The 12,579-nt window shown below is 40.1% G+C and overlaps 1 protein-coding gene across 1 annotated transcript in view; it reads left to right on the forward strand.

The window, feature by feature from the left end:
* The window catches only part of GALNT12 (polypeptide N-acetylgalactosaminyltransferase 12), a 48,922-nt gene that overhangs the window by 2,740 nt on the left and 33,603 nt on the right, over positions 1 to 12,579 (forward strand). The window contains exons 2-3 of the mRNA XM_013181114.3: positions 10,463 to 10,632; positions 11,340 to 11,529. Of these exons, the coding sequence (XP_013036568.2) occupies positions 10,463 to 10,632; positions 11,340 to 11,529 (360 nt within the window). The remainder of the gene's footprint in view (positions 1 to 10,462; positions 10,633 to 11,339; positions 11,530 to 12,579) is intronic.

Raw genomic sequence — 12,579 nt, forward strand, 5'->3', positions numbered from 1 at the left:
CAAACCTATTGGAGTGCTTTGAACAAAACAACTGTATGGATAAGAAGGCATAATGTGTTGGTATTCTCAGAGCCTTTTGATGAGTTCCTTAAACAGGTGTGAAATAAGGTGGAAATTCCTTAATTATCCATAACTGGATAAAAGCTGGGAAGCAGTCACTTCCTTTTTTTTTTGTAGTGAAGGAAGGCTGCTGGTAAAGTTCCACAGAAATCTTGCGGGACCCAGTGCTGTTCAGCTTGTGGGAAGGCTCCTATAATGAAATGACTAATGTGCAGCTCTTCAGCCTGGAAGACAAGCTACTGAGGGGTGCCTGTTGCTGAGCCCCTGCAGTGCGAGGTTGGTGCATGAAGTGGGTGAAGCAAATCAAGCCACCTCCTTGCTCCAAGAGTCCGTTTGCTGTAAAGTATAAGGAAGTCCATCCACTGTGAAATTCAAATCAAGGATTCATCAGATATTAACAGATATTGGGCTTGGAGACATTCTGGGCTATGTGCTTTTGGTCTGTTTCAATATATTCTTGTATGTTTAGAGGTGAGTCTGGAAATTTAGGTTGAAGGAAAATGGGAAGATGAAAAGAAAGGGAAATAAATATTGGCAACGTCCCCACTACCTGAATGCTCCACTGCTCCTTTTAGTCTTAATGTCCTCTCATGTTCATTAGTGACCTACTCTCTGGGTGATACCAACTATAATTTTTGAATATAATCTTATAATAAGAAGGAGAATATCTGAACTATTAAACCTTTAAACCTGATCTGCAAAATTATGGATATAAAGTGCTGCTTTATCAGAAACTAGTGACATAAATTTTTTCCTCTTGATGTGTATTGCACATCCTGGGCTTGCTGTCAGACCGGACATGTAGCAATAATTATTTACTAATAAAAGGTAGTTGTGGAGGTGTCCAGTGTTGTCTGGCTGTAATGGGCAGGAAGAGAAGGATGACGGTCTGATTTTAGCCCCCAAAATAATGTAGTGTTTGACTACGAATTCTATACAGATGTTATGCACTGTATTACAAAGTTTGATCGACATTAGATATTTCTCCTACTAATAGATTCCTGCAGATGCAAATGTTCAGAGGACCTTTATTCCTTGTTCTCACAGACCACCATAACGTGTTATTCTGGGAACTGATCATGTTTCTCTAGATTTACAGACTTAGAGTGTTTGACAACTTCTATAGTTTCCTTTAGACGGTTGCTGCTTCCTAACTGTCTTAACTTGAAGTCAGCAACTGATAATACTGTGCTTCATCACACAGAGACTTTTTGGTCTTATTTGGGCTAGAGCTGTGTGCACATACATATTATATACATAAATAATTAAACCATAATCATATTTTGTATAAAATATAGATAAGAATGTATGATTTACCAGGAGATTACCAAACGGTGATACAATATGTGAAAGGCTGGGCGTGAAATATGTCAGAGGATCATAGAGTGACTGAGGTTGGATTAAATCTCAGGGGTTTCTGGTCCAGTATCCTCAAAGCAGGGCAACTTCGGGGTTATTGCTGCAGGCTTTCCTTGTCTGATCAAATTCAGAAAGTCTCAAAGGATGGGTACTCAGCAGCTTCTCTGGGTACCTCTTTCAGGGCCACTGTGAATTTTTTCCCAATCATCATGTTACCTAGATGGGCCAGATTTTCTTCCCAAAGTCTGTCCTTCGTTTTTCCCATTTATACACGTGTGCAACAACAAGCAAGCATCCTGTCAACCGCTGACTTTCTGAGGGTCCTGCTGGGGCTGACGCCCTGCAAGTGCCACACAGTGGGCTCAGACCTGTGCGTTTTGGCTGCTGGTGCGTGCTGCTCAGCATTCCCTCCCCGGCAGCATGGCCCGTCCCCTCTTGTAGGGTTTCTCCTGACGAGCTGGTCTTCTGGTCTGTGGGACTGCACAGCCCCGGGATCTCTTGGACAGTCTTGTACAATGTGTGAGAAAGACATTTCTAGTTTTTCTGCCTGAGGTCTTTTCAGTTAAGTACTGTGCCCAAGAGTTTTTCCTGATTTTAGACATTCTACCTCTTTTTTTTTTTTTTTTGGAGGGGGGTGTGGAAGGGAGGTATATTCTTCACAGTACGTGTGCGTTGCCCATTTATTCAGGGATGGTTTCCTTTTGGCTGGCTCTAGTTATAGGAGGAGCAAGGCAGGGAGAGGCGCTTTCGTGCTGACTCAGTATTTTTCACATACTCGGCATTTCATGCTGTCTTTTTCATGGTGGAAGCCCGAATCAGCCCTTTGGGCTTCATTTCACTCATGCTGAAAAGCAAACGGAGTTGCAAGTCTTTTCTGTCATCCCTTACCTGGCAAGTGATTTTGGGTCACCACAGAACCCCCCCTCCAAACACTGAATCTGGTCTGCTTAATCATTAACAGCTGTAAAAAGTCTTAGAGGTTCGTTCTTTAATTGTAGAAAATTTTCTGTGGTTTGGAGAGAGGGCTTGTTTAAATATATGTAGATATGTCTTTAAATATACATGTGCTTAAATACATGCACACACAGAGCTTAGTTCCTCCTTAGTTCCTCACCATCGCTATTTATGCCTGTAGTATTATTTCTTTTGGGGGATGTTGTCCTTGAGTTCAGAGCAGCAGACTTCTGCTAAGATTGTCCTGACTTTCAAAACTGCTTTTTCCACCTATTCCCGGATTTGAGTGCGAGTCACTTACCGTTCCTCTTGGTACAGTGTTTTGTTTAGTTTGCTGGATTGTAAATACCAAATTACGTAGTCTGCTCATCTGGCATTATCTCACTAGCAAATTCCCCGAGCAACCTTCAAGACTGGTTTTGCTCCACGCTAAAAATGACAGCACCTCGTTTCGATGGGCAGGCGGCTCCCACCAGGAGTTTCACCTGCTGCCGTGCTGCAGGAAATGGCGCCACAGCCGAGGGTTTCCTCTCCAGTGCCCTGGCTTCGCTGTGAGCTTCTCATTTCATTTTCAGATAGCAGATAAAAAACAGTAGTGACTTCTTAACGCCAAGGAGTCCACTTTCACCATAAGTGCTGTGCTTATCTGCAGAAGTTTGAACTTGCCCATGTGCCTCTTTGCAATGCAGGCATTGCCTGCACCTGGGTTTATTAGCTATGCCCTTGCTTTATAGCTGAGCAGAGTCCAAACCAGACCACACTTCCCTACTCAAGAGCAAACATTTTGCGTAAAACACTTGCAGTTGTATACACTTTCAGTAGCTTCATAACACTGTGGTTGAGGTTTTTTGTTTGCTTGTTTTTGTTTTTCTGAGCTTTTCTGGAAAGGATGATTGGTTATCAGCAACTACATTAGCCATGATACCTTGTAGTCATTACTTTATTAGTTTGCAGAGTTGTTCACTTGCGTAAATATAGGCTTTAGACCCACAAAGCAGAGTGTAACTGGGCCTTCTCATTCCTTCCTCCTGCAGTTAAGTGGAGGAGTAATACATCTGCAGCATTAATACTATTTTTTATTTATTTTTTTAATAAGTAGGCTTTCATTTTGTAGCGGTACAAATACAACAGTGCTTCCACATGTGCTTTGGTACTTTGGGATATCTTACTATTTTTGAGATGCTGTTTCCTATCTTCTGTAAAAAATGTGTCGGTTGTCTTTGCCATTATGCTTCTGTTCAGTGGTCACCCTCCAACATCTAGTAGAGCTTGCAGTGTTATTTCGTGAACACTTTTCTTTACAGTTCTTTGCGGAGATCCTCAGCTTCCTCTGACCTCTAGGTGACTGCTTGGTTTCAGTTGGTTTCATTTTAATGTGACATAGTTCCCAGATCAGTGACAGTAAAGCACAAAGTGCTTTTTTTTTTTTTTCCCCAAACAGTGCTTTCACTATACACGGATGTCTCTAAGGACCAGGTGCATCTGCACCCTGCCGTTACTGATGGTTGCAATAACTTTCAGTTACTGTATTACTTTGCAAATTTTTTTTTCTTGTCCTGAATCAAATTACTCACTTGAAAGTAAATTTTTGGATGTAGGTGTAGGCAATTGTATAGCTTGGTACAAATGTTAAGTGTCTCACTGATTTGGAAGAAGATTGCACATGCGGGTAGCCATTTGACCAAATGACAACACTGCTTTAAATCTGCAAAATAAATAAATAAATAAATAAAAACATATTTTTTCCCAATGGATATGTGGCGAAATGATTTCCAGAAGCTGGGCTAGGTAGGAACATCTATAGTCTTTTTATAATATTACAGAATTAGGAGGATCCATAGATCAAAAAAAAAAAGTGAATATTAGGATATGGATTTATAGATGATTTTTTTTCTTAATACATTTTTAATCTGGTTAAAGAGGTTTGTATTTTTCTTCAAACTTCTTTACTAATATTTACTTCTATATCAGAAGACTTACTAACTTTCTTCCTTGCATCTTATGGTGTTTTTATAGCAGCCCTTTATGACCTGAAATCCCAAATTGGTGTTTGGAAGTCTTATCTTTTCAAGACCTTATTGCCACTGGTAAAATAAGACTTTAAAATAGTCTGGAAAACTGCTCCATAATCTAGCTAGCCTCACTTTTCAAAGACTTGATCACATTACAGTCTCATAGACTGTGCTGTGTCCTGGGGAGGGAGTCTTTCCTATCATGATTTATTCCCCCAGATGCATGTTTGATAGCGTGGATCCGGACTGTGGCTTCCTGCCGGGATAGAGGAGAGTGGGTGGCAAGAGGTACAGCCAGTGTCTCTCCAACTCGCCCTGCTGACGCCTTCACCCTGATAATTTGGCCATCCTGGCAGTTATTGGGAGCTTGCTGCTAATCTGCTTTGCTAAGCAGAGCAAGGCACACCTTCCGTAAACTTCAACACCTTTTTCTGCAATATCTGAGTGCTGTGCAGCACGGAGGTGTGCAGAACCAGGCGCAGTCTTTGCATTCCTTGCTCGGATAAGGCTTTAAGGCTTTTAATTTTTAAGCAGAACTGATGCTTATTTCAAGGTACTCTCAGCTGAGAAAATATATAAGAATGAAAAGTTGGGTGGTGTTTGGAGGAGATAAGAATAACCCTATTTATCATATCCTTCAACTGCGTTGAAAATGTTGCACTTACCTTGGTTTGGATTTTGATGCAGTAGAGCTGCGTGGCTTTTGGTGCAAACAATGGGCATTATGCATAGATTGCTCTCACAGGGAGGAGCAAGGAAGGCTTTTCAAACACAAATTCATCCTGGAGCAGGTAGTACAGCCACGATAACTGCAGGTTGGCTCAGAAAGCAAGGCTGCAACCTGTGTCATGCTTCTGAGCTTGAGATGCTCATGGCTGGCTAAGAGGAAGGCTCAGGGGAAGCACAGCTTTGGGAGGGTGGGACAAGGAGGTATTTTCTCTTGGCAGTCCCTCACACTGATACCTCTGTGGTTTATGGGGTGGAGGAGGTGAAATTGGATTCAGATGCCCACTGTGTTCAAATTAGGAAGAGAAAAGGCACTTGTGTGGTGAGCCAGTGTGCCACTGCCTGCCCTCACAAACCCAGCAAGCCTGGTCCCTGACCTACTGGGTCAAACCCAGCCCAAAGAAATGTGTAGCTCTGCTGGCTGGGTGACACTGTGACAATGCACATGTGGCATGTGACGTACCACAGTCGCATAAATAACGTTAAATCAGATATGGCAATGGCATGTACTCTTTTGAACTTCCTTTGAATCTTGAGCTTGCCTATGGTTTTGGGCTATGTAGTGAAAATTTAAAAAACAAACTTAAAAAATGTTAGCAGTCTAAAACAGTTGTATTGTGATAGATTACTGAGAATAACTGAAACCTATTGATTTTCACTACAGACTTTTTCATTAAAATGTTGTAGTCTGTTACTTCTGAAAGAGAGGTATATCTTTACAAAATACTAAATTATTTGTGAGCAGATTGTGTTCTTAACAAACCTCTGAAAACTCAGTTTGATTTTTTTTTTCTTAAAATACGAGTAGCCGGGCATGTAGAACATAAAATTTGGATATTAAAAATGTATTTTCTCCTGCCACATTGCTGTTAGAGCTGTGGTGGAAGTCTTGCACAGAAGTATGTCAGCAGCCATTCTTTATGAACTCATGGCAGCGTGCCCAGTCTACACACGTCCATGCTCTCTCTCCCTGCGTATAGATACGCATCTCTGAGAGAGACAGCTCTTTAAAATGAAATAAATTGAGTGATTACGCTAATTGACACAAAAACTCCCCAAAACAGCCCACTTAATTTTGTTTAGGCTTCTCCTGACTGATGTCTCCTTAGTTTCTAATGGATAACCTAATTGCAATGCTTGCTAACAACGTTTTGTAGTATAGTAGATTCCACAGTTAAATTATTAAACTTGTCAGCCTCACAGCCTCAGTTAGAATGGAATTGGCAAAGGCAGTGTAAAGAAATAAAAGGAAAACCCCACAAGACTGTTGCTGTATGGTGATACGTTTTCATTTGGTGAAGGTAAATGTTTGAGTAGATGCTGTAGAGAAGGATCAAGAAAAGATGGTAGACAGTGAATGTGTTTTTAAGTTTGTGCTCCCTGAAGGGAACGCACGTACCAGGGTTATTCTCTCTCTTCCTGTCTAGGAATTTAAAGATTTGTGGCTGAACACAATTAGAATTAAAGTTGAATTAGAATATAAGTTGATAAACAAAAGCTTTGCTTTGTCTAATGCTTATCTGTATAAATACAAACAAATAAAAACAAATCCCTGTGGTAGAATGAGGCAATGAGAAGAGTGGTGGAATTTGCTGGAATGCAGATGACAGAGCTGTTGTGTTTATTTCCCATGCTTAGAAATGTCACGTTTACAAGCAACTCCTTTCCTTATGACCACATGGTGCTTCTTTGAACTGTTTGGTGGTTATGATACTGAGGTTCAAGGTGGTGTATCAGTCACTAGTAGGGGCCATGGGTAGTTTCCTCTCACTTAACTTCAGCCACGGAAAGCAAAGCATCTACTCTACTGTGAAACCTCTGTTGACAAAGGAGAGGTGAGGGCCTACAGAGGCCTGTTTGTCCATCCTGGATAAGTATCCCAGGGAATGTGAGGGGGATCACCTTCTGTCTGTGTCTTCATGGACACGCAGAACCCAGACAACCAGCTCAGGGACGGCACCTGGCTTTCAGATAGTTGCCGTGAGGTGCAGGTAATGCTGTCTGACCGTGGGCCCCCGGCCTAGGCAAGGACAGTGTTGGATGCTTAGGGGTGGCGCTGAAGCATGCCTTAGGAGCGGAAAGCAGCTTGCAATATAGGCAGTATAAATACACATTCTCTATCTGCAAAAACGTGTTTTTGGACTCCTGTCACGAGTTTATATCCTCCCTGTCATTTTAATGACATATTGTAACTGATATGCGTTTGTTGTTCTCAGTAACCCAAAGTAGAAGTGAATTGATTCACATAGAAAGTAGGGGCTTGGATACTTGAGTGACACGTGGGGAATGGAAATGTATCTGGAAGTTTGCAAGGGTGGATACAGAAGATGTGATGTGAAGATGGTTGCTGTAAGTAGACTCTGGGAAATGGAGGAGACCACTAGTCTTGAAGTCAGGTTTCGTATCTGTAGTGTGTTTTTTTTTTTTTTAAAGCTTGTTTTTCTTTTTAAGTGTTAATGTTTAGTGTCGATATGTATCCTTAATTGTTAAGCAATGACACTTCTAAACATTTTTATTTCAGAAAACCATTGTTTTTCATGATTTTCTTGCATCATTATTTTTGTAGGGTTTAAGTGCTTTAGCTTTGTGATCTCTACAATGACATTATTTTTTAAGACTGAGCAAAACTATCTGAAATTTCCTTCAATATAGAAAGATAAAGAAAAGTATGCTGCATTTTAGTGACAATATTTGAGACTGGCAGCCATTTAGCAATAATCCAGGAATGGATATGTTTCTTGGAAATAACTTATGAGTTAAACATGCAAACTTGCATAGAAGCTAAATGACAATTTTTATTTTTATTTTTTTTAAGTTAAAAGTTTTCAAAATGTTAGCTGGTACATGCATGCTGATTGTCCCCCCCCCCCAGATAAATGCAATGGACTAAGAAACTGAGCTTTTGGTAGTGCTCTGGGTGTTTTGGTATGTCAGGTGAGTGAGGTTTTCCTGCTAGGTGGGAGCTGGCTGCAGGGGACTGAGGGCTGAGGGCAGGCACAGGCAGCAGCTACAGGGAGCCAGCTCTCCTCCTTGCCATGCTAATAGGTCACTGTGCTTGATAAGAGGTTTTTGTTTGTTTTTTTTTTTTTTCAGTTTTAGCCTCTTTCTTGACTTCACAAATCTAAGAAACACGGGCTCTGCTCTGTCCTGTAAGAGACCTCCAGAGCCTTGGTAATGCTCGATGGAGGAGGCAGAAATGCACGATGAATCAGGAGCAGTCTGGGGACTGCCATATTCTCCGCCAAATTATGTTTCCTGTCTCCAGCATGTAATTTTCAAGCAAATCCATTGAAGTCTTTAATCTATAATTAGGTTTATAAGCTTCTTTAGACCTTTTGGATTTCCTTTCCCTTTTTAAATAAGGGAATGCAACTTTATAATTCCATGAATCTTCTTGAGACATTTTCCAGAGAAAGCTTTCCTGGAGGATTTCTCCTATTTATTTTCTCTTTTCTTAAGTTTTCTAAAATGGGTAGGTAACGATCCTGTTTCCATCAAGAAATGAACTGAAATTACCTGTTAGAAGTGATTGTGATATATAACAAGATTTTTTCCTGGCAGTAATGAACATAATTGCTTTTCAATAGGCTAAAGTAAATATGTATTTCTAAAATTGGATTCATATGGTTGGTTTTCTGTGATGTTCTTAGAGAAAAAAGTTAATTAAAATGTTACTCCTTTTCATGTGTTAATACGTGAACATTTGGCAAAGTAAATTATTTCTGTCACCAGCCGCTGGTGTGAGGTAGATCTCTGTATGCAGCATCTTAGCAAAGATTACAGCCTGGAGGGATGAGCAATTTTGTACTTCACTGTGTAAGTGCGTGTGTGTGTCTGTGTGTGAGTAGATGCGTGTATACATATATTAAATGAATGGTGTTACACAGCATTCTTGTCATGTTTGAGAAGCACATGTCTGTGTTCCTACTCTGCCCAAGTATCGTTTCTCCTCATTGCTTCCTCATTTTCAGGTATTTATTACAAAAGTACTCTACATAACTTTTTTTTTTTCCACTCATAAAAATTTTAATTTTAGGAGTGTTTTCTCAGATACAAACTTTGTTTCACTTGTTATACCACAGATCCTACCAAATATTGCCTACTCTTTAAACAAAACTATAAGAAGTCTCTTTATTGCTAGCACAGCAGCATTGCATAGCAGTAAATGTGGTCTCAGTGTGCTCTAGTTCTAGGTAAGCAGTTTCCATGCCATTCTCTGGGTGTTTTGAGGGGGGACTACTGTATGTTGCTGCCATATTTGCTTCTTTTCTTTTTTTTTTCTGTTTCTGCTTTGGTTTACCCATTCAGCCCTAAGTTGTGTGGGTTTTAGGGGATTTCTGGTCTTGATGGGAGAGACATCTTACGTGCTGCAGTACCTTCTGGTCCTCAGCAATTTACAGAACCTGAAGTGTGTCCCTGTGCTCCCAACAAACCCTGGTGTCTTCCAGGCAGTAAGCAGGAAGCACAGAAAGCCTCTCAAATCTCAAAACCATTTATTTTGGTGGGTAGCAAACTTGCCAATACAGAGGGCTTGAAGAAATGGGGAAAAGTGGTGATAAGTACTGGCGTTATTTTAAAATTCTTTCAGATGAGGGAAATATTTAATTTATACTTTTGGCTCATCTGGAAGTTTCTTGGCATCCTTATGTTCATTTAGGGAAGTTCATATATATTTTTATAGGAAATACATTCTGGAGCTTAATTCAAAGGTTTGCAAACCTGTTGGCTCTCCACGGAGTGAAAACCATGCATTTTTTAAATTATGTGTTTTTGTGGATTTCACTATTATATCTTGGCAGCTATGTGGTCTTCCTGAATTATGCTTTAGTGTACATACTTCTTAGTTCTGTTACTGCTTTTTTTTCTCTTTATATATTGCTGTTTCTTCACAGTTATATTTTGATTGTCTAGCACTTGTTTTATTTTCCAAAATACAAGTGTACAGTAATTTATATTTTTTTACATCACTTCAGTTTTTTATTTCTCCTTTTTTTTTCTTTCCGTAATCTGTGAGTCGTATTTTAACCACTGCTTGCTCCTATACTTGTAGTAATTTTGTGAAAAGGCAGCTACTGCACATACACCAGCCCTCCTATTATTTTTCTGTTTAGATATTTTTTGGGGCTGCAGAATTTTAGTCATAATGTTGCTGTAGAAATAGGACTTCTGGAAGACCAGCTTTCTAAAAGTGTTTGCATGACTACTCCATATACACAGGGTTCTTCTAAGATCCTTTAGATAGTCTTTTTTACAGTTAGTAAGTAGCATATGGACTCTTCATTTGAGAGTATTCTCCTGAAAATTAACAAATTCTTTTGCACTTTGACTAAATGTAGTCCCCTTGCTTACAGATGCAAAGAGAAGAAGTATGACTACTATAGCCTGCCGAAAACATCAGTTGTGATAGCTTTCTATAATGAGGCTTGGTCAACACTTCTGCGGACTGTTCATAGTGTTCTCGAGACATCTCCAGATATACTTTTAGAAGAAGTTATCCTTGTGGATGATTACAGTGACAAAGGTAGGAAGAATAATTCTAAATAATGTTGGATCTGTTTTGTGTGGTTTTTGGTTTTGTTTTTTTTGTCAGCCAGTCCACAGGAGGAAAAGATCTGCTCTTCTGATAACATACCATGAAATTGTACAAAATGGGAATCTAACTGGAAACATTTTGTCTCTTTCATGGCAGTGAAAATTTCAAGTTCTGGATGAAATTTAGTTTTGAATGGGGCAGCATGTTTGCTTTGCTGTAGTGCGAGTGCCTGCATACATGCATAACTGCAGTCTGGTCAGAGCATTTCACGTTTGCTAATTTGAGCATGTTTTGGTTGCTCCAAGGTTGTGCTGCTGTCATTTATAGTAATAAGTAAAGAGTTTGTCTGTTTTTATGTGAATTATGGGACACAAGCCAATGCTGACATTTTCTACCACACATGAATTGTGTTAAGAACAAAACTTCTGCATGGTAAAGCCTTTACATTTGAGATACACCTAACAATTTGGAAATGAATTGCAGAGGCAAATATGAAGCATTCTGTTTCTTAAAAGAACAGACTTTTGTCCATCCTTACCCTTTCCTTACATAGACAGGATAGCAGAATCAGAGCTCTAAGTCCAAGCATCTTCAAAGCACTACTGTAAGTTTTATGCTTCTGGAAAAAGATCATTCTGTAGCGTGCCATAAATGAATAAATAGAGAACTATATTATTTTCTTTCTGTTGTTACAGAGCATTTAAAGGAGCGTTTGGAAAACTACGTGGCTGGCTTACGCAAGGTGCGTCTTATCCGTGCAAACAAGAGGGAAGGGCTGGTTCGAGCCCGACTGCTGGGGGCTTCTATAGCCAAAGGGGACATCCTGACCTTCCTGGACTGCCACTGTGAGTGCCATGAGGGCTGGCTGGAACCACTTCTGGAAAGGTAGAGTTACGCTCTGTCCTGACTTTGTCCTGAGGCAGAAGGAAAAGAGTCAGTTTGGCACATTCCTGCGCTCTACAGGGGAAAAATTGCTCTTCACAGACCTTTTCCAAAGGTTACCGCAGTCTGATCCCCCAAGCAATGCAAGTATTTTTCTCCTGGCAGAGGGATAGAAAGTAGAAGTCTGGAAGATGAGGAGGTAGACTATTTATTTATTTATTTATTTATTTATTTATTTATTTATTTATTTATTTATTTTTGTTGAGAGCCAGGCTGCTCTTTTTCTTCCGAGAAGTGAAAACTTTGTTTTCAGGAGGAGAATCCACCCCCAGCTGTGAAACTACCTTACGTAACGTGGTTATCAGCCTGGGTCAGTAAGATGATCATCTCAAAAGATATGGACCCTGAGACACCCTCTTTTTCAGGACAGCATACACATAAGGAGGTTGGAAGGGAAGTCAGTAAACTCCATCTTCCTAGTCCTGAGCTAATCCAAACTGGTTGTGATACAAAGCATCATGGGGCAGGTAGGACAGGGAGGAATTAATGTTATGTCAGCAGTGACTATTCCTTGGAACACCATCTGTCCTAGGATACTGTAATTTAAAGCTGTGTAGTTTCTCTATATTACAGGTCTGCTGTGCAGTTTAGAAAACTTATTAAAATAATATTAATATTTAATATTATGTTAAAAAGAAACCAGAATACTAGATGTCTGGTACAAATATTTATGATAGGCCTCACTCAGTCAGCAGCCACAGAGCTGCTCAAAGAGCACTTTTCCTACTGTGGGTTCAGCCACTGGTATACCTTGCTGCAGCACCCCACCATCCCATCACTGCATACATGAAGTTGTATTGCTTTTGCCCCTTTTGCTGAACCCTTAGATCTCTGCCCCCTTTGACATCATTAGCAGACAATTAGAGTACCTGAATCAGACCTCCTAGATACTGCATATAGAAAAACATCTCTATTTAAAACGTTTTGAAAATAAATAAATAAATCCTTTCTGCAAGATCAGCGGCTTGATTTGCCTTCTGTAAAGGTCCCATC

This window comes from Anser cygnoides, chromosome 2, assembly GCF_040182565.1.
Source record: "Anser cygnoides isolate HZ-2024a breed goose chromosome 2, Taihu_goose_T2T_genome, whole genome shotgun sequence".
Classification (NCBI taxonomy): domain Eukaryota; kingdom Metazoa; phylum Chordata; class Aves; order Anseriformes; family Anatidae; genus Anser; species Anser cygnoides.